The following is a 22074-nucleotide window of genomic DNA, read 5'->3' as shown; positions in this document are numbered from 1 at the left end:
CACACACACACACACACACACACACACACACACACACACCCTGTCAGTCGAGACCTCAGGTTTGGCAGTGTGCTTGTTTAGGCCAAACACGTATACACATCATGGTAATCAATATTTCTCTCTTTCCTGCTCTCCCCCATATTTTATCCCTCCTCTCCTCTCTCCCTTCATTCCCTCTTTAGTCCCCTGTTTCCTCTCCTCTCCCCGTCCTCCTCTCACTCATATTCCCTCTATTTACCTTCTTTCAACAGACGGCATTTCTACCCGTCTCTCTCTCTTTCTTTCTCTGTCTGTCTTTCATTCCTCCAGTCCCTTCCTCCTGTCCTCTTTTTTTCACCTTCCCCATTTGTTCCAAAGGACTCGTCAGGGTCAAAGAACAGGCACCGTGAAAGAGAGGAAGGGGGTGGAAGGTGGGAGAAAGAGAAGGTGGGAGAAAGAGAGAATATCATGTCAGCAAGCCCTGCTAATCAAAGAAATTGTGTTAGCACCTGAATTCATGAAAACTGAGTGAGAGAGAGAGAGGAAGAGAGCGAGAGAGAGAGGAGGTGATGTGGTGAGAGAGAGAAGTGAGGGGGAGGTTGAAACAGAGAGTGGAAGGGAGGGAGGTTGACACAGGAAGTAAATTGAAAATGATTTGCTATCTCTCATGCAGTCATTATCTTCTTGCGTGATTGTTTGCGTGTATCATTGTGTTTCGGTCTGCATTAACCCCTATAGCTCCCTCTATTATTATGTTTCTGTGTGTGTGTGTGTTTTGCAGTGATCTTAATTGTTGTTATCATTCATGCAGTACAATACCCACCTCCAACCCTATCTTTGTCTCTGTCTGCTATTTACACCCTCCCTCCCTCCCTCCCTCCCTCTCTCTCTCTCTCTCTCTCTCTCTCTCTCTCTCTCTCTCTCTCTCTCTCTCTCTCTCTCTCCTTTATATTTCCCTTCTCGCTCATATTGTTTCTACTCAGCCTATAGCCTAAATAGCACCTATTTCATCTTCCCTCTCCCTCTGCCCCCACACCCCATATTTTCCTAATCTCTCTCTCTCCATTGTTTGTTCCCCTTCTCTATACCGTATTGCTGTTCCAGTATTGCTCCAGCCAAAGCTAACTTATATTACCCCATGATTGGATTCAGAATCCATTACACTCTCTCTCTCCTCCTCTCCCTCTCATTCTCCCTCCCCCGTGTCTCTACAACCCTCTCTCTCTCTTTGCTTTGCACCCTCTGTGTAGGCCATTCCTGATGTGAACAAACTTACAATTCTGGGAGAATGTTGCAAGAACATCAAAGTCTTCTAAACTCCTCAATATCTTCTCTCTTGTTCTCTCTCTCTTTCTCTCTCTGTTTCTCTCTCTCGTTCTCGTTCTCTCTCTCTCTCTCTCTCTCTTGTTCTCTCTGTCTCTTTCTCTCTCATAGGCACCCTCTCTTAGAGAGCTTTACAGCTTCGCCCCCCCCTGCCCCATCCCCCCTCCACGGTTGATTGATCTATTGCAATGGTCGCCATACCCACCCTCTCTCTCCTATTGGCCCTGGCGGAGTGGGCAGGACCGGTCACGCCCTCCCCACACCTCTTGCTCCGCCCCCGGGAGCGGGAGAGAGACCCGGGGACTGTAATGAACTTCAACATCGCTGTGATCCATGCGGGGGCCAGCGTGCAGGTAGAGGCGGCGGCCGGGCCCGGGGGAAGGGTGCTCTACCCTGGGTTTGGTCGGGCACACAGCTCCCTGGGGGAGAGCGTGATCACCCAGTGGGGCTCTGCTAACGTCATCTGGCTCCAGGTGAGACCAGACTGTGCTGGGGTAATAGTAGTAATGGTGATAATGGAACCATTCATTACAGCCTGAACCTTAACCTGACACTAATGGATTGGGCCAAATATAAGTACCATGTACTATGATTATTATAAGGGGAAAATGTAGGGGTGGTGTGGTGGTGGTGGTGGGGTCCAGGGAATACAGGGAGGGTGGAATAGGAAGGAAGACAGTGATGGATTCAAGGGTCAGAGCTGGCTTGTTTAGGGTTTAGAGTCATCATAGTAATGGAATAATGGATTCCATTCATCTAGGGCCCAATCCTTATCTGAGACACATGTTACATAGCCAACTCTATGTCATAATGTCAGTACTATAGATCTAGAACTATAGGAGCCACAGTGCTAACCTGTATTAAGGTGAAGAGACGTCATGCTGTTGTGTCTAAATAAGAGTAACTGAAAGCGTTTCCTTAATTCACCTGCTCTTCTACCATTGCATGAACTCTATGTAACCAATAGCCTTATCATTAAACTCTATGTAACCAATAGCCTTGTCATTAAACTCTATCTAACCAATAGCCTTGTCATTAAACTCTATCTAACCGATAGCCTTGTCATTAAACTCTATGTAACCGATAGCCTTGTCATTAAACTCTATCTAACTGATAGCCTTGTCATTAAACTCTATCTAACCAATAGCCTTGTCATTAAACTCTATCTAACCAATAGCCTTGTCATTAAACTCTATGTAACCGATAGCCTTGTCATTAAACTCTATCTAACCGATAGCCTTGTCATTAAACTCTATCTAACCGATAGCCTTGTCATTAAACTCTATCTAACCGATAGCCTTGTCATTAAACTCTATCTAACCGATAGCCTTGTCATTAAACTCTATGTAATCGATAGCCTTGTCATTAAACTCTATGTAACCGATAGCCTTGTCATTAAACTCTATCTAACCGATAGCCTTGTCATTAAACTCTATGTAACCGATTGCCTTGTCATTGAACTCTATGTAACATATAGCCTTGTCATTAAACTCTATGTAACCGATAGCCTTGTCATTAAACTCTATGTAACCGATAGCCTTGTCATTAAACGCTATGTAACCGATAGCCTTGTCATTAAACTCTATGTAACTGAAAGCCTTGTCATTAAACTCTATGTAACATATAGCCTTGTCATTAAACTCTATGTAACCGATTGCCTTGTCATTAAACTCTATCTAACCGTTAGCCTTGTCATTAAACTCTATGTAACCGTTAGCCTTGTCATTAAACTCTATGTAACCGATAGCCTTGTCATTCAACTCTATGTAACCGATAGCCTTGTCATTCAACTCTATGTAACCAATAGCCTTGTCATTAAACTCTATGTAACCAATAGCCTTGTCATTAAACTCTATGTAACCAATAGCCTTGTCATTAAACTCTATGTAACCAATAGCCTTGTCATTAAACTCTATGTAACCGATAGCCTTGTCATTAAACTCTATGTAACCGATACCCTTGTCATTAAACTCTATGTAACATATAGCCTTGTCATTAAACTCTATGTAACATATAGCCTTGTCATTAAACTCTATCTAACCGATAGCCTTGTCATTAAACTCTATGTAACCGATAGCCTTGTCATTAAACTCTATGTAACCGATAGCCTTGTCATTAAACTCTATGTAACCAATAGCTTTGTCATTAAACTCTATGTAACCAATAGCCTTGTCATTAAACTCTATCTAACCGATCGCCTTGTCATTAAACTCTATCTAACTGATAGCCTTGTCATTAAACTCTATCTAACCGATAGCCTTGTCATTAAACTCTATCTAACCGATCGCCTTGTCAATAAACGCTATCTAACCGATCGCCTTGTCATTAAACTCTATCTAACCGATAGCCTTGTCATTAAACTCTATCTAACCGATAGCCTTGTCATTAAACTCTATGTAACCGATTGCCTTGTCATCAAACTCTATCTAACCGTTAGCCTTGTCATTAAACTCTATGTAACTGATCGCCTTGTCAATAAACGCTATCTAACCGATCGCCTTGTCAATAAACACTATCTAACCGATAGCCTTGTCATTAAACTCTATCTAACCGATAGCCTTGTCATTAAACTCTATGTAACCGATAGCCTTGTCATTCAACTCTATGTAACATATAGCCTTGTCATTAAACTCTATGTAACATATAGCCTTGTCATTAAACTCTATGTAACCGATTGCCTTGTCATCAAACTCTATCTAACCGTTAGCCTTGTCATTAAACTCTATGTAACCGATAGCCTTGTCATTAAACTCTATCTAAACGTTAGCCTTGTCATTCAACTCTATGTAACCGATAGCCTTGTCATTCAACTCTATGTAACATATAGCCTTGTCATTAAACTCTATCTAAACGTTAGCCTTGTCATTAAACTCTATGTAACCAATAGCCTTGTCATTAAACTCTATGTAACATATAGCCTTGTCATTAAACTCTATGTAACATATAGCCTTGTCATTAAACTCTATGTAACCAATACCCTTGTCATTAAACTCTATGTAACATATAGCCTTGTCATTAAACTCTATCTAACCGATAGCCTTGTCATTAAACTCTATGTAACCGATAGCCTTGTCATTAAACTCTATGTAACATATAGCCTTGTCATTAAACTCTATGTAACATATAGCCTTGTCATTAAACTCTATCTAACCGATAGCCTTGTCATTAAACTCTATGTAACATATAGCCTTGTCATTAAACTCTATGTAACATATAGCCTTGTCATTAAACGCTATCTAACCGATAGCCTTGTCATTAAACTCTATCTAACCGATCGCCTTGTCATTAAACTCTATCTAACCGATAGCCTTGTCATTAAACTCTATCTAACCGATCGCCTTGTCATTAAACTCTATCTAACCGATAGCCTTGTCATTAAACTCTATCTAACCGATAGCCTTGTCATTAAACTCTATCTAACCGATAGCCTTGTCATTAAACTCTATCTAACCGATCGCCTTGTCAATAAACGCTATCTAACCGATCGCCTTGTCATTACTTCACCCCAGGTAAGAGAGGGACATTTCACTTCAGACCCTGTCTGTCTGTTTCCCTGATTCCTATGTCTTATCCTTCTAATCTTTGTGTGTGTTTTTTGTGTGTTCACACACTGGTGGTGTCTGAATACCCAGACTTGCATCCTAAATAGTCTCTTTCTTCCTAACCCTGTACCCTGTACCCTGTACCCTGTACCCTGTACCCTGTACCTGCCGTTTAAGTATGCGGAAAAATTCAGTTTAATAGTATGCGACATTTCGAATATCGAGTATACTTTAAATGCCCGGATGTCATACTCATTTCAGCATTAACAACAGCTGATCAATTAGAAATGGGGATGTGCAACAGAAATCATCATGTATGACGCATTCTAAGTATGCAACAAATGAAATGTTTAATAGTATGCAACATTTAGAAAATCGAGTATGATTCAAATGCCAGGATGTTATACTCATTTCGACACTTCATCTCCAAGAATTCTCTGCACACTTTTCCAACGATGCATTGGAAGAGGAGGGCTGCGATTAATAGGCCCTAGTTCTCTTCAAGTAGCCTAACAACCACACTAGGCTACGTCATTACTTCATTGGGAAGATGCATGAAGCTTCTGCGGTGGTGTTTAAATGTAAGATAAGTCATTTTTGTTCTTCTTAAAATGATCACGAGCATTGCATCGTAGGCTTCATTTTTGAAAACATGAGCCCCCAAAAGTGCATTTCTGTTTTCTCATTGAAAGTGTTTCTTGTTCTCTTGGCCTTAGTCAACGCTTTTAAACTAAATACTAAACCATCCTTTGATTTGTGATGTGGCTGTGTTATTGATGTCATATTAATCAGGCCTTTTGATTTGAACATATGGATTGTTTTAGTGTTGTAGGCGTGGCTATCTATTTAATTAATGGATCAAGCCTCAACATTCATTCTGATCTCGTTCCCAATGATCAGTACTTTAGTTTATTATGGTGCTGTCCAGCAGTTCTGAATTTGCATGCACCCAACTGTCCACGTTTAATGTGCAATAGTCCTTTGATTTGAACATTTCTAACGTTTGTGTGTACTACTAGGCTGTTTGATTTCATTACTATATGTTACAGCACTTTGTTGAAATGAAACCAAATTAGTTTGTCTTCAGTCCTTAAATAGGAGAGATGAGCTATATGGTCTACTACGGTGTAGGTCTAATGTGATAGTCTTCCTCTAACCAGCCTGAGTAGGCCTATAACTCCATTTTATTCAGAGTTTAGAGAAATGAATCAAATTGAAAAATAGCTATTATCAGGCTGGTTAATGCAATGCATGTCTGTTGAATTTGGAAAAAATCCACCCACACTCTGCCCCGCCCCACCTACTCAGCCAATCAGGAGCCGCTACTGAGTTGCAGCTGTGGCATACTGCATACTTTTTACTAAACGGTACATGCAAAATAGAATGCGACGCTGAGTGAATAGTATGGACTTTAAGTATGTAGTATGCTAGTATGGGTATAATCGACACCGCCAATGTGTTCACCATACTCATCATGGCTCCGTGTCCAGATGAATGCCAGTAGTCCATCTGTACACCTGTCTGTCTCTGTGTTCTCTTCTATCACTCTCTTTGATTTCTCTCTCTCTCGTTGATAGTAGTGTTAAGTCAGTACACTGTACTGTCCCTTACTGTTGTTTATCTGCTTTCTCACGAAAAGTTTCACAATGTCTTTCTCTATATATGTATTGCTGTTACCATGTGATCATGTGATCATGTGTCCTCTGTAGGTGAATGGCTGTAGTCCTCAGATCATGTTGTAGTCTGTGTGTAATGCAGCTAACCTATCCCTGTCATGACTTCCTCTGTAGGTGAATGGCTGTAGTCCTCAGATCATGTTGTAGTCTGTGTGTAATGCAGCTAACCTATCCCTGTCATGACTTCCTCTGTAGGTGAATGGCTGTAGTCCTCAGATCATGTTGTAGTCTGTGTGTAATGCAGCTAACCTATCCCTGTCATGACTTCCTCTGTAGGTGAATGGCTGTAGTCCTCAGATCATGTTGTAGTCTGTGTGTAATGCAGCTAACCTATCCCTGTCATGACTTCCTCTTCAGGTGAATGACAGTAGTCCTCAGATCATGTTGTAGTCTGTGTGTAATGCAGCTAACCTATTCCTGTCATGACTTCCTCTGTAGGTGAATGGCTGTAGTCCTCAGATCATGTTGTAGTCTGTGTGTAATGCAGCTAACCTATCCCTGTCATGACTTCCTCTGTAGGTGAATGGCTGTAGTCCTCAGATCATGTTGTAGTCTGTGTGTAATGCAGCTAACCTATCCCTGTCATGACTTCCTCTGTAGGTGAATGGCTGTAGTCCTCAGATCATGTTGTAGTCTGTGTGTAATGCAGCTAACCTATCCCTGTCATGACTTCCTCTGTAGGTGAATGGCTGTAGTCCTCAGATCATGTTGTAGTCTGTGTGTAATGCAGCTAACCTATTCCTGTCATGAATTCCTCTTCAGGTGAATGACAGTAGTCCTAAGACTCTGCTGTCCCAGCTGTGTGACCTGCTGGCAGCGAGGCCCCTGCAGGGCCTGGTCTACGAAGAGGAGAGGCCACCACCCACCGCCTGGGGACCCCTGGCCCCCATGTTAGAGTTTGTATCTGCCCAGACTGGACTACCCATAGTGGCTGTAGGAGGAGGAGCAGGGCTGGGGAGGATGCAACAGGTATGGAGGTGGGGGGGAAGGAGAGAGAGAGAGAGAGAGAGAGAGAGAGAGAGAGAGAGAGAGAGAGAGAGACCGACCAATCATGACTGTAGGATGGTGAGCAAGGGTGGGGAGGAAGCTACAGGTATGGACGTGAGAAGAGAATGTGTGTTTGTGTGTGCGTGCCTGCGTGAAAGTTTGAGGCTTGCGGTCACTCATTCACTGTTTCTGCCCAGTCAGAGCGTTGTAGGCAGCAAGAAGTGGGTGGTACAGGGTTAGAAAGAGAGATGCAGGGTTAGAGAGAGATATCCAGGGTTTGAGAGAGAGATCCAGGGTAAGAGAGAGATCCAGGGTTATAGAGAGAGATTCAGCGTTTAGAGCGAGAGATTCAGGGTTAGAGAGAGAAAGAGATTCAGGGTTATAGAGAGAGATTCAGGGTTAGAGAGAGAGATTCTGGGTTTGGGAGAGAGATCCAGGGTAAGAGAGAGACTCAGGGTTAGAAAGAGAGATTCAAGGTTTGAAAGAGAGATTCAGGGTTAGAGAGAGAAAGAGATACAGGGTTAGAAAGAGAGATACAGGGCTAGGAAGAGAGATACAGGGTTAGAAAGAGAGATACAGGGTTAGAAAGAGAGATACGGGGTTAGGAAGAGAGATACAGGTTTAGGAAGAGAGATACAGGGTTAGAAAGAGATTCAGGGTTAGGAAGAGAGATACAGGGTTAGGAAAATAGATTCAAGGTTTGAAAGAGAGATTCAGGGTTAGAGAGAGAAAGAGATACAGGGTTAGAAAGAGAGATACAGGTTTAGAACGAGAGATACGGGTTTAGGAAGAGTGATACAGGGTTAGAAAGAGAGGTACAGGGTTAGGAAGAGAGATACAGGGTTAGAAAGAGAGATACATGGTTAGGAAGAGAGATACGGGGTTAGAAAGAGAGATACAGGGTTAGAAAGAGAGATACAGGGTTAGGAAAATAGATACAGGGTTAGGAAGAGAGATATAGGGTTAGGAAGAGAGATACAGGGTTAGAAAGAGAAATACAGGGTTAGGAAGAGAGATACAGGGTTAGGAAGAGAGATACAGGGTTAGGAAGAGAGATACGGGGTTAGAAAGAGAGATACAGGGTTAGAAAGAGAGATACAGGGTTAGGAAAATAGATACAGGGTTAGAAAGAGAGATACAGGGTTAGAAAGAGAGATACGGGGTTAGGAAGAGAGATACAGGGTTAGGAAGAGAGATACAGGGTTAGAAAGAGAGATACAGGTTTAGAATGAGAGATACAGGTTTAGGAAGAGTGATACAGGGTTAGAAATAGATTCAGGGTTAGGAAGAGAGATACAGGGTTAGAAAGAGAGATACATGGTTAGGAAGAGAGATACAGGGTTAGAAAGAGAGATACGGGGTTAGAAAGAGAGATACAGGGTTAGAAAGAGAGATACGGGGTTAGAAAGAGAGATACAGGGTTAGAAAAAGAGATACGGGGTTAGAAAGAGAGATACAGGGTTAGGAAGAGAGATACGGGGTTAGAAAGAGAGATACAGGGTTAGAAAAAGAGATACGGGGTTAGAAAGAGAGATACAGGGTTAGGAAGACAGATAAAGGGTTAGGAAGAGAGATACAGGTTTAGAATGAGAGATACAGGTTTAGGAAGAGTGATACAGGGTTAGAAAGAGATTCAGGGTTAGGAAGAGAGATACAGGGTTAGAAAGAGAGATACAGGGTTAGAAAGAGAGATACAGGGTTAGGAAGAGAGATGCAGGGTTAGGAAGAGAGATACAGGGTTAGGAAGAGAAATACAGGGTTAGGAAGAGAGATACAGGGTTAGGAAGAGAGATACAGGGTTAGGAAGAGAGATTCAGGGTTAGAAAGAGAGATACAGGGTTAGAAAGAGAGATACAGGGTTAGGAAGAGAGATATAGGGTTAGGAAGAGAAATACAGGGTTAGGAAGAGAGATACAGGGTTAGGAAGAGAGATACAGGGTTAGGAAGAGAGATACAGGGTTAGAAAGAGAGATACATGGTTAGGAAGAGAGATACGGGGTTAGAAAGAGAGATACAGGGTTAGAAAGAGAGATACAGGGTTAGGAAAATAGATACAGGGTTAGGAAGAGAGATATAGGGTTAGGAAGAGAGATACAGGGTTAGAAAGAGAAATACAGGGTTAGGAAGAGAGATACAGGGTTAGGAAGAGAGATACAGGGTTAGGAAGAGAGATACGGGGTTAGAAAGAGAGATACAGGGTTAGAAAGAGAGATACAGGGTTAGGAAAATAGATACAGGGTTAGGAAGAGAGATACAGGGTTAGAAAAAGAGATACGGGGTTAGAAAGAGAGATACAGGGTTAGGAAGACAGATAAAGGGTTAGGAAGAGAGATACAGGTTTAGAATGAGAGATACAGGTTTAGGAAGAGTGATACAGGGTTAGAAAGAGATTCAGGGTTAGGAAGAGAGATACAGGGTTAGAAAGAGAGATACATGGTTAGGAAGAGAGATACAGGGTTAGAAAGAGAGATACGGGGTTAGAAAGAGAGATACAGGGTTAGAAAGAGAGATACGGGGTTAGAAAGAGAGATACAGGGTTAGAAAAAGAGATACGGGGTTAGAAAGAGAGATACAGGGTTAGGAACAGAGATACGGGGTTAGAAAGAGAGATACAGGGTTAGAAAAAGAGATACAGGGTTAGGAAGAGAGATACGGGGTTAGAAAGAGAGATACAGGGTTAGAAAAAGAGATACAGGGTTAGAATGAGAGATACAGGTTTAGGAAGAGTGATACAGGGTTAGAAAGAGATTCAGGGTTAGGAAGAGAGATACAGGGTTAGAAAGAGAGATACAGGGTTAGAAAGAGAGATACAGGGTTAGGAAGAGAGATGCAGGGTTAGGAAGAGAGATACAGGGTTAGGAAGAGAAATACAGGGTTAGGAAGAGAGATACAGGGTTAGGAAGAGAGATACAGGGTTAGGAAGAGAGATTCAGGGTTAGAAAGAGAGATACAGGGTTAGAAAGAGAGATACGGGGTTAGAAAGAGAGATACAGGGTTAGAAAGAGAGATACGGGGTTAGAAAGAGAGATACAGGGTTAGAAAAAGAGATACGGGGTTAGAAAGAGAGATACAGGGTTAGGAAGAGAGATACGGGGTTAGAAAGAGAGATACAGGGTTAGAAAAAGAGATACGGGGTTAGAAAGAGAGATACAGGGTTAGGAAGACAGATAAAGGGTTAGGAAGAGAGATACAGGTTTAGAATGAGAGATACAGGTTTAGGAAGAGTGATACAGGGTTAGAAAGAGATTCAGGGTTAGGAAGAGAGATACAGGGTTAGAAAGAGAGATACAGGGTTAGAAAGAGAGATACAGGGTTAGGAAGAGAGATGCAGGGTTAGGAAGAGAGATACAGGGTTAGGAAGAGAAATACAGGGTTAGGAAGAGAGATACAGGGTTAGGAAGAGAGATACAGGGTTAGGAAGAGAGATTCAGGGTTAGAAAGAGAGATACAGGGTTAGAAAGAGAGATACAGGGTTAGGAAGAGAGATATAGGGTTAGGAAGAGAAATACGGGGTTAGGAAGAGAGATACAGGGTTAGGAAGAGAGATACAGGGTTAGGAAGAGAGATACAGGGTTAAAAAGAGAGATACAGGTTTAGAAAGAGAGATACAGGGTTAGGAAGAGTGATACAGGGTTAGGAAGAGATATACAGGGTTAGGAAGAGAGATACAGGGTTAGAAAGAGAGATACATGGTTAGGAAGAGAGATACGGGGTTAGAAAGAGAGATACGGGGTTAGAAAGAGAGATACAGGGTTAGGAAAATAGATACAGGGTTAGGAAGAGAGATACATAGTTAGGAAGAGAGATACAGGGTTAGAAAGAGAAATACAGGGTTAGGAAGAGAGATACAGGGTTAGGAAGAGAGATACAGGGTTAGGAAGAGAGATACGGGGTTAGAAAGAGAGATACAGGGTTAGAAAGAGAGATACAGGGTTAGGAAAATAGATACAGGGTTAGGAAGAGAGATACAGGGTTAGAAAAAGAGATACAGGGTTAGAAAGAGAGATACAGGGTTAGGAAGACAGATAAAGGGTTAGGAAGAGAGATACAGGTTTAGAATGAGAGATACAGGTTTAGGAAGAGTGATACAGGGTTAGAAAGAGATTCAGGGTTAGGAAGAGAGATACAGGGTTAGAAAGAGAGATACATGGTTAGGAAGAGAGATACAGGGTTAGAAAGAGAGATACGGGGTTAGAAAGAGATACAGGGTTAGAAAGAGAGATACAGGGTTAGGAAAAATAGATACAGGGTTAGGAAGAGAGATATAGGGTTAGGAAGAGAGATACAGGGTTAGAAAGAGAAATACAGGGTTAGGAAGAGAGATACAGGGTTAGGAAGAGAGATACAGGGTTAGGAAGAGAGATACGGGGTTAGAAAGAGAGATACAGGGTTAGAAAGAGAGATACAGGGTTAGGAAAATAGATACAGGGTTAGGAAGAGAGATACAGGGTTAGAAAAAGAGATACGGGGTTAGAAAGAGAGATACAGGGTTAGGAAGACAGATAAAGGGTTAGGAAGAGAGATACAGGTTTAGAATGAGAGATACAGGTTTAGGAAGAGTGATACAGGGTTAGAAAGAGATTCAGGGTTAGGAAGAGAGATACAGGGTTAGAAAGAGAGATACATGGTTAGGAAGAGAGATACAGGGTTAGAAAGAGAGATACGGGGTTAGAAAGAGAGATACAGGGTTAGAAAGAGAGATACGGGGTTAGAAAGAGAGATACAGGGTTAGAAAAAGAGATACGGGGTTAGAAAGAGAGATACAGGGTTAGGAAGAGAGATACGGGGTTAGAAAGAGAGATACAGGGTTAGAAAAAGAGATACGGGGTTAGAAAGAGAGATACAGGGTTAGGAAGACAGATAAAGGGTTAGGAAGAGAGATACAGGTTTAGAAATGAGAGATACAGGTTTAGGAAGAGTGATACAGGGTTAGAAAGAGATTCAGGCTTAGGAAGAGAGGTACAGGGTTAGAAAGAGAGATACAGGGTTAGAAAGAGAGATACAGGGTTAGGAAGAGAGATGCAGGGTTAGGAAGAGAGATACAGGGTTAGGAAGAGAAATACAGGGTTAGGAAGAGAGATACAGGGTTAGGAAGAGAGATACAGGGTTAGGAAGAGAGATACAGGGTTAGGAAGAGAGATACAGGGTTAAAAAGAGAGATACAGGTTTAGAAAGAGAGATACAGGGTTAGGAAGAGTGATACAGGGTTAGGAAGAGATATACAGGGTTAGGAAGAGAGATACAGGGTTAGAAAGAGAGATACATGGTTAGGAAGAGAGATACGGGGTTAGAAAGAGAGATACGGGGTTAGAAAGAGAGATACAGGGTTAGGAAAATAGATACAGGGTTAGGAAGAGAGATACAGAGTTAGGAAGAGAGATACAGGGTTAGAAAGAGAAATACAGGGTTAGGAAGAGAGATACAGGGTTAGGAAGAGAGATACAGGGTTAGGAAGAGAGATACGGGGTTAGAAAGAGAGATACAGGGTTAGAAAGAGAGATACAGGGTTAGGAAAATAGATACAGGGTTAGGAAGAGAGATACAGGGTTAGAAAAAGAGATACGGGGTTAGAAAGAGAGATACAGGGTTAGGAAGACAGATAAAGGGTTAGGAAGAGAGATACAGGTTTAGAATGAGAGATACAGGTTTAGGAAGAGTGATACAGGGTTAGAAAGAGATTCAGGGTTAGGAAGAGAGATACAGGGTTAGAAAGAGAGATACATGGTTAGGAAGAGAGATACAGGGTTAGAAAGAGAGATACGGGGTTAGAAAGAGAGATACAGGGTTAGAAAGAGAGATACGGGGTTAGAAAGAGAGATACAGGGTTTGAAAAAGAGATACGGGGTTAGAAAGAGAGATACAGGGTTAGGAAGAGAGATACGGGGTTAGAAAGAGAGATACAGGGTTAGAAAAAGAGATACGGGGTTAGAAAGAGAGATACAGGGTTAGGAAGACAGATAAAGGGTTAGGAAGAGAGATACAGGTTTAGAATGAGAGATACAGGTTTAGGAAGAGTGATACAGGGTTAGAAAGAGATTCAGGGTTAGGAAGAGAGATACAGGGTTAGAAAGAGAGATACAGGGTTAGAAAAGAGAGATACAGGGTTAGGAAGAGAGATGCAGGGTTAGGAAGAGAGATACAGGGTTAGGAAGAGAAATACAGGGTTAGGAAGAGAGATACAGGGTTAGGAAGAGAGATACAGGGTTAGGAAGAGAGATTCAGGGTTAGAAAGAAAGATACAGGGTTAGAAAGAGAGATACAGGGTTAGGAAGAGAGATATAGGGTTAGGAAGAGAAATACAGGGTTAGGAAGAGAGATACAGGGTTAGGAAGAGAGATACAGGGTTAGGAAGAGAGATACAGGGTTAAAAAGAGAGATACAGGGTTAGGAAGACAGATAAAGGGTTAGGAAGAGAGATACAGGTTTAGAATGAGAGATACAGGTTTAGGAAGAGTGATACAGGGTTAGAAAGAGATTCAGGGTTAGGAAGAGAGATACAGGGTTAGAAAGAGAGATACAGGGTTAGAAAGAGAGATACAGGGTTAGGAAGAGAGATGCAGGGTTAGGAAGAGAGATACAGGGTTAGGAAGAGAAATACAGGGTTAGGAAGAGAGATACAGGGTTAGGAAGAGAGATACAGGGTTAGGAAGAGAGATTCAGGGTTAGAAAGAGAGATACAGGGTTAGAAAGAGAGATACAGGGTTAGGAAGAGAGATATAGGGTTAGGAAGAGAAATACAGGGTTAGAAAGAGAGATACAGGGTTAGAAAGAGAGATACAGGGTTAGGAAAATAGATACAGGGTTAGGAAGAGAGATATAGGGTTAGGAAGAGAGATACAGGGTTAGAAAGAGAAATACGGGGTTAGAAAGAGAGATACAGGGTTAGGAAGACAGATAAAGGGTTAGGAAGAGAGATACAGGTTTAGAATGAGAGATACAGGTTTAGGAAGAGTGATACAGGGTTAGAAAGAGATTCAGGGTTAGGAAGAGAGATACAGGGTTAGAAAGAGAGATACAGGGTTAGAAAGAGAGATACAGGGTTAGAAAGAGAGATACAGGGTTAGGAAGAGAGATACAGGGTTAGGAAGAGAGATACAGGGTTAGGAAGAGAAATACAGGGTTAGGAAGAGAGATACAGGGTTAGGAAGAGAGATTCAGGGTTAGAAAGAGAGATACAGGGTTAGAAAGAGAGATACAGGGTTAGGAAGAGAGATATAGGGTTAGGAAGAGAAATACAGGGTTAGGAAGAGAGATACAGGGTTAGGAAGAGAGATACAGGGTTAGGAAGAGAGATACAGGGTTAAAAAGAGAGATACAGGGTTAGGAAGACAGATAAAGGGTTAGGAAGAGAGATACAGGTTTAGAATGAGAGATACAGGTTTAGGAAGAGTGATACAGGGTTAGAAAGAGATTCAGGGTTAGGAAGAGAGATACAGGGTTAGAAAGAGAGATACAGGGTTAGAAAGAGAGATACAGGGTTAGGAAGAGAGATGCAGGGTTAGGAAGAGAGATACAGGGTTAGGAAGAGAAATACAGGGTTAGGAAGAGAGATACAGGGTTAGGAAGAGAGATACAGGGTTAGGAAGAGAGATTCAGGGTTAGAAAGAGAGATACAGGGTTAGAAAGAGAGATACAGGGTTAGGAAGAGAGATATAGGGTTAGGAAGAGAAATACAGGGTTAGGAAGAGAGATACAGGGTTAGGAAGAGAGATACAGGGTTAGGAAGAGAGATACAGGGTTAAAAAGAGAGATACAGGTTTAGAAAGAGAGATACAGGGTTAGGAAGAGTGATACAGGGTTAGGAAGAGATATACAGGGTTAGGAAGAGAGATACAGGGTTAGAAAGAGAGATACATGGTTAGGAAGAGAGATACGGGGTTAGAAAGAGAGATACAGGGTTAAAAAGAGAAATACAGGGTTAGGAAGAGAGATACAGGGTTAGGAAGAGAGATACAGGGTTAGGAAGAGAGATACGGGGTTAGAAAGAGAGATACAGGGTTAGAAAGAGAGATACAGGGTTAGGAAAATAGATACAGGGTTAGGAAGAGAGATACAGGGTTAGAAAAAGAGATACGGGGTTAGAAAGAGAGATACAGGGTTAGGAAGACAGATAAAGGGTTAGGAAGAGAGATACAGGTTTAGAATGAGAGATACAGGTTTAGGAAGAGTGATACAGGGTTAGAAAGAGATTCAGGGTTAGGAAGAGAGATACAGGGTTAGAAAGAGAGATACATGGTTAGGAAGAGAGATACAGGGTTAGAAAGAGATACGGGGTTAGAAAGAGAGATACAGGGTTAGAAAGAGAGATACGGGGTTAGAAAGAGAGATACAGGGTTAGAAAAAGAGATACGGGGTTAGAAAGAGAGATACAGGGTTAGGAAGAGAGATACAGGGTTAGAAAGAGAGATACAGGGTTAGAAAAAGAGATACGGGGTTAGAAAGAGAGATACAGGGTTAGGAAGACAGATAAAGGGTTAGGAAGAGAGATACAGGTTTAGAATGAGAGATACAGGTTTAGGAAGAGTGATACAGGGTTAGAAAGAGATTCAGGGTTAGGAAGAGAGATACAGGGTTAGAAAGAGAGATACAGGGTTAGAAAGAGAGATACAGGGTTAGGAAGAGAGATGCAGGGTTAGGAAGAGAGATACAGGGTTAGGAAGAGAAATACAGGGTTAGGAAGAGAGATACAGGGTTAGGAAGAGAGATACAGGGTTAGGAAGAGAGATTCAGGGTTAGAAAGAGAGATACATGGTTAGAAAGAGAGATACAGGGTTAGGAAGAGAGATATAGGGTTAGGAAGAGAAATACAGGGTTAGGAAGAGAGATACAGGGTTAGGAAGAGAGATACAGGGTTAGGAAGAGAGATACAGGGTTAAAAAGAGAGATACAGGTTTAGAAAGAGAGATACAGGGTTAGGAAGAGTGATACAGGGTTAGGAAGAGATATACAGGGTTAGGAAGAGAGATACAGGGTTAGAAAGAGAGATACAGGGTTAGGAAGAGAGATACAGGGTTAGGAAGAGAGATACAGGGTTAAAAAGTGAGATACAGGTTTAGAAAGAGAGATACAGGGTTAGGAAGAGTGATAGAGAGGGAAAGAAAACAATGGTTAGAGAGAGAGAGAGAGAGAGAGAGAGAGAGAGAGAGAGAGAGAGAGAGAGAGAGAGAGAGAGAGAGAGAGAAACAGGGTTAGAGAGAGAGAGAGAGAGAGAGAGAGAGAGAGAGAGAGAGAGAGAGAGAGAGATCAGGGTTAGAGAGAGAGAGAAATCTCTGGTAGGATTAAGTGGATGATCCTGCCACCTGGTCTCACTCAGCAGGCTTCACAGACCTTACACCCGTGTCCCATCTCTCTCTCTCCTCTCTCTCAATTCAATTCAAGGGGCTTTATTGTCATGGGAAACATGTGTTGACATTGCCAAAGCAAGTGAGGTAGATAATATACAAAAGTGAAATAAACAATACAAATTAACATTACACATACAGAAATTTCAAAACAACATACAGTGTTCCCTCTCTCTCTTTCCCCTCCATCTCCCCTCAATTTCTCTCACCCCTCCATCTCTCGCTCCCTCATCTCTCTCTCCCCACATATCTCTCTTCCCACTATCTTTTTGCCCCACCATTTCTTTCTCTCCTCCATCTCTCTCTCCTCCATTCCCCCGATCTCTCTCCCCCCTACATCTCTCATTTAGACTGGTTAGAACTGGATGGATGTGGAGGTCAAATAATCAATTTCAATTCAGTCAATTCATGAAGTACTTGAACAATATTCCAGAACTGTATTTCAATTTATCTCTTGAAGTGACCGAGAATTGACCATGGTCCTGGGATGGATATGAGGATGCGGAATGCTCAGAATCATTATTGGTAGCTGCTGGAGGGAGGACAGGGGGTCTGGGCTGGGATAGGGATTATGTATGGGTGTGGGGGATGGGTTGGGGTATAGGGGTTGGTGTTGGGGTATACACTCAGAAAAAAGGTGCTATCTAGAACCTATAAGGGGTTTTCAGCTGTCCCCATTGGAGAACCCATTGAAGAACCCTTTTGGTTTCAGGTAGAACACTTATGAGTTTAATGTAGAACTCTTTCTACAGAGGGAACCCAAAGGAGTTCTACCTGTAACCAAAAATAGTTCTACCTGGAACCAAAAAGGGTTATTCTATGGGGTCAGCCGAAGAACCCTTTCGGAACCCTTTTTCCAAGAGTTGGGTAGGGATATAGGGGTTGGGTTGGGTTGGGGTTAGGTTGAGGTATAGGATTGGTGTTTATGCTGGGGTATAGGGTTTGGGTTGGTTCTGGGTATAGGGGTTGGGTTTTGTATAGGGGTTGGGGTTAGATTGAGGTATAATGTTGGTGTTGGGATATAGGGGTTGGGTTGGGGTTAGGTTGAGGTATAGGGTTGGTGTTTGTGTTGGGGTATAGGGTTTGGGTTGGTTCTGGGTATAGGGGTTGGGTTTTGTATAGGGGTTGGGGTTAGATTGAGGTATAATGTTGGTGTTGGGATATAGGGGTTGGGTTGTGGTATAGGGGTTGGGGTATGGAGTTGGTGTTGGAGTATAGTGGTTGGGTTGGTGTTGGTGTTGGGGTATAGGGTTGGTGATGGTGTTGGGTTTGTGTTGGGGTATAGGGTTGGGTTGGAGTACAGGGTTGGGTTGGGGTATAGGGTTGGTGTTGGTGTTGGGGTATAGGGTTGGTTTTGAGGTATAGGGGTTGGTGTTGGGGTATAGGGTTGGTGTTGGGATATAGGATTGGTGTTGGGATATAGGGTTGGTGTTGGGGTATAGGGGTTGGTGTTGGGGTATAGGGGTTGGTGTTGGGGTATAGGGTTGGGGTATAGGGGTTGGGTTAGGTTGAGGTATAGTGGTTGGGGTATAAGGTTGGTTTGGGGGTGTAGGGTTGGTGTTGGGATATAGGGTTGGTGTTGGGGTATAGGGTTGGGGTATAGGGTTGGCGTTGGGGTATAGGGTTGGGGTATAGGGTTGCGGTATAGGGGTTGGGTTTGGTTGAGGTATAGTGTTGGGATATAGCGTTGGTGTTAGGTATAGGGTTTGGGTTGGTTTTGGGGTATAGGGTTGGTTTTGGTGTATAGGGTTGGTGTTGGGGTATAGGGTTGGTGTTGGGGTATTGGGTTGGTGTTGGCGTATAGGGTTGGTGTTGGTGTTGGGTTGGATTTGGGGTATAGGGTTGGAGTATAGGGGTAGGGGTATAGTGGTTGGGGTATAGGAGTTGGGGTATAGGGGTTGGGGTATAGGGGTCAGGTTATAGGGATTGGGGTATAGGGGTTGGTGTTGGGGAGAGTGTGCTATAAGAAGCTGAGTCAGACATCCTGAGACACTGCTGTGTTTGACCTGTAACTGGGCTGCTACTACAGCTGTCCCTCGGATGTGTCACAACTCTCTCTCTGTTTGTGTGTGTGTGTGTGTGTGTGTGTGTGTGTGTGTGTGTGTGTGTGTGTGTGTGTGTGTGTGTGTGTGTGTGTGTGTGTGTGTGTGTGTGTGTGTGTGTGTGTGTGTGTGTGTGTGTGTGTGTGTGTGGATGGGAGAGAGAGAGAGAGAGAGAGAGAGAGAGAGAGAGAAAAGAAAGAGAACATACAGTACAACCCATATTTATGTTTAATTATTTTTCCCTTTTGTACTATTTGCACATCGTTATAACACTGTATATAGCTATAATATGGCATATGAAATGTCATTATTCCTCTGAAACCTTTGTGAGTGTTATGTTTACTGATCATTTTATATTGTTTATTACACTTTAGTTTATTATCTATTTCACTTGATTTGGCAATGTAAACATATGTTTCCCATGCCAATAAAGCACTTGAGAAAGAGAGAGAGAGAGAGAGAGAGAGAGAGAGAGAGAGAGGGTGGGTTGCGTTATTTACAGTATATGTGTGTAAATTAAAACGTTTCAGACATGCATCCTGCCTAGTAGCTAGAAAAAACAACACCAACACATTTGTTTTTGCAAATAACTGTTTGACTCCTGAGTAATGCATTCAAACCTCTTTGATACTCTTCCTTTGAAGACCCCCCCACACACACACACTCCCATCTAAATGTAATCCAAAGACTAGTTCTAGCGGTCATTGGAGACTTCACTCAACAATCATCTTCTGCATTTTAGCCTGCTTTTACTGCAGCCGTCCCATGAAAACTTCAACCCCCAGTATGCCTCTTCACCCTGAACAGACACAGGATCGTCATGGGAGTTGTAGTTCTTTGTAGAGATGGTCTGTGTGGAGATTGATGAGGCACAATTTTTATTTATTTATGTAATGAAACAAAACGTGGAAAATGTCAACGGGTTGAATATTTCAGAAGGCAGTGTAGATCTAGGATCAGCTGACTGTCTCCAAATCCTTACCTTAAAATACATCATATCCTGCTAGATCTGGATTGATGAATGTTTACAATTCTTCAAAAATAGTTAATGGGTTAGGGATTGCGATAATATGGCATGCTAACATATTTGCTATTCAATTTACCAGTGAGGCTTATTCTAAACACCTTTGGGCTGCATTCTGGCTCTGGGCAGAGTTTACCCATAGACACATACAGTGCCTTGCGAAAGTATTCGGCCCCCTTGAACTTTGCGACCTTTTGCCACATTTCAGGCTTCAAACATAAAGATATAAAACTGTATTTTTTTGTGAAGAATCAACAACAAGTGGGACACAATCATGAAGTGGAACGACATTTATTGGATATTTCAAACTTTTTTAACAAATCAAAAACTGAAAAATTGGGCGTGCAAAATTATTCAGGCCCCTTAAATTAATACTTTGTAGCGCCACCTTTTGCTGCGATTACCGCTGTAAGTCGCTTAGGGTATGTCTCTATCAGTTTTGCACATCGAGAGACTGACATTTTTTCCCATTACTCCTTGCAAAACAGCTCGAGCTCAGTGAGGTTGGATGGAGAGCATTTGTGACACCTGGATATGTTTATTTGTGAACCATTCCATTGTAGATTTTGCTTTATGTTTTGGATCATTGTCTTGTTGGAAGACAAATCTCCGTCCCAGTCTCAGGTCTTTTGCAGACTCCATCAGGTTTTCTTCCAGAATGGTCCTGTATTTTGCTCCATCCATCATCCCATCAATTTTAACCATCTTCCCTGTCCCTGCTGAAGAAAAGCAGGTCCAAACCATGATGCTGCCACCACCATATTTGACAGTGGGGATGGTGTGTTCAGGGTGATGAGCTGCATTGCTTTTACGCCAAACATAACGTTTTGCATTGTTGCCAAAAAGTTCAATTTTGGTTTCATCTGACCAGAGCACCTTCTTCCACATGTTTGGTGTGTCTCCCAGGTGGCTTGTAGCAAACTTTAAACAACACTTTGTATGGATATCTTTAAGAAATGGCTTTCTACTTGCCACTCTTCCATAAAGGCCAGATTTGTGCAATATACGACTGATTGTTGTCCTATGGACAGAGTCTCCCACCTCAGCTGTAGATCTCTGCAGTTCATCCAGAGTGATCATGGGCCTCTTGGCTGCATCTCTGATCAGTCTTCTCCTTGTATGAGCTGAAAGTTTAGAGGGACGGCCAGGTCTTGGTAGATTTGCAGTGGTCTGATACTCCTTCCATTTCAATATTATCGCTTGCACAGTGCTCCTTGGGACGTTTAAAGCTTGGGAAATATTTTTGTATCCAAATCCGGCTTTAAACTTCTTCACAACAGTATCTCGGACCTGCCTGGTGTGTTCCTTGTTCTTCATGATGCTCTCTGCGCTTTTAACGGACCTCTGAGACTATCACAGTGCAGGTGCATTTATACGGAGACTTGATTACACACAGGTGGATTGTATTTATCATCATTAGTCATTTAGGTCAACATTGGATCATTCAGAGATCCTCACTGAACTTCTGGAGAGAGTTTGCTGCACTGAAAGTAAAGGGGCTGAATAATTTTGCACGCCCAATTTTTCAGTTTTTTATTTGTTAAAAAGGTTTGAAATATCCAATAAATGTCGTTCCACTTCATGATTGTGTCCCACTTGTTGTTGATTCTTCACAAAAAAATACAGTTTTATATCTTTATGTTTGAAGCCTGAAATGTGGCAAAAGGTCGCAAAGTTCAAGGGGGCCGAATACTTTCGCAAGGCACTGTATCTACACTGTAGGATCAGTTTACCCAACCCAAATCCTAACCATAATCCTAACCAAATCAGAACCCCAGAAAACCCCTTCATCCTCAATGCTGGGTTGTGTTCAGAAGGTGTAAAACGGGAGAAAACGCTGTGAAACTGAGGTATTACAGGGGTTCCGTTCAGTGATAAAAAATCAACAGCATCGTGTTGAGCTGTTTTGAAGTGGAGAAGGTGCTCTACTGAACGTGACCTCCTAGAGGAAAGCTGATGTTGTGCTTCCTGTATGGCAGCGTTCTGTCCCGTGTGCTTGCCTGTGTCTATAGAACTTTAAGGTGTGCTCCCCTACTGCAGGAGTCAGGCTCCATCTTCCTCCAGTTCAGCTCATCCACCAGCCTCCAGCTGGAGGTCATCTTCAAAATACTAGAGGAGTACGACTGGACCACCTTCTCAGTGGTGTCCACCCGTCACCAT

The 22074-nt window shown here is 42.5% G+C and overlaps 1 protein-coding gene across 1 annotated transcript in view; it reads left to right on the top strand.

Annotated features, from left to right (window-relative positions):
* LOC118378969 (glutamate receptor ionotropic, NMDA 2D-like) overlaps positions 1 to 22074 on the top strand; it is a 237505-nt gene that overhangs the window by 51376 nt on the left and 164055 nt on the right. Inside the window, exons 2-4 of the mRNA XM_052492672.1 lie at positions 1414 to 1775; positions 7283 to 7489; positions 21955 to 22074. The exon at positions 21955 to 22074 is cut by the window's right edge and continues 147 nt beyond it. Coding sequence (XP_052348632.1) covers positions 1491 to 1775; positions 7283 to 7489; positions 21955 to 22074 — 612 coding nt within the window. The 5' untranslated portion in view covers positions 1414 to 1490. The remainder of the gene's footprint in view (positions 1 to 1413; positions 1776 to 7282; positions 7490 to 21954) is intronic.

This window comes from Oncorhynchus keta, chromosome 34, assembly GCF_023373465.1.
Source record: "Oncorhynchus keta strain PuntledgeMale-10-30-2019 chromosome 34, Oket_V2, whole genome shotgun sequence".
NCBI lineage: Eukaryota > Metazoa > Chordata > Actinopteri > Salmoniformes > Salmonidae > Oncorhynchus > Oncorhynchus keta.
The sequence above is the reverse complement of the archived record's forward strand: the minus strand, read 5'-3'. Positions and strand labels throughout refer to the sequence as shown.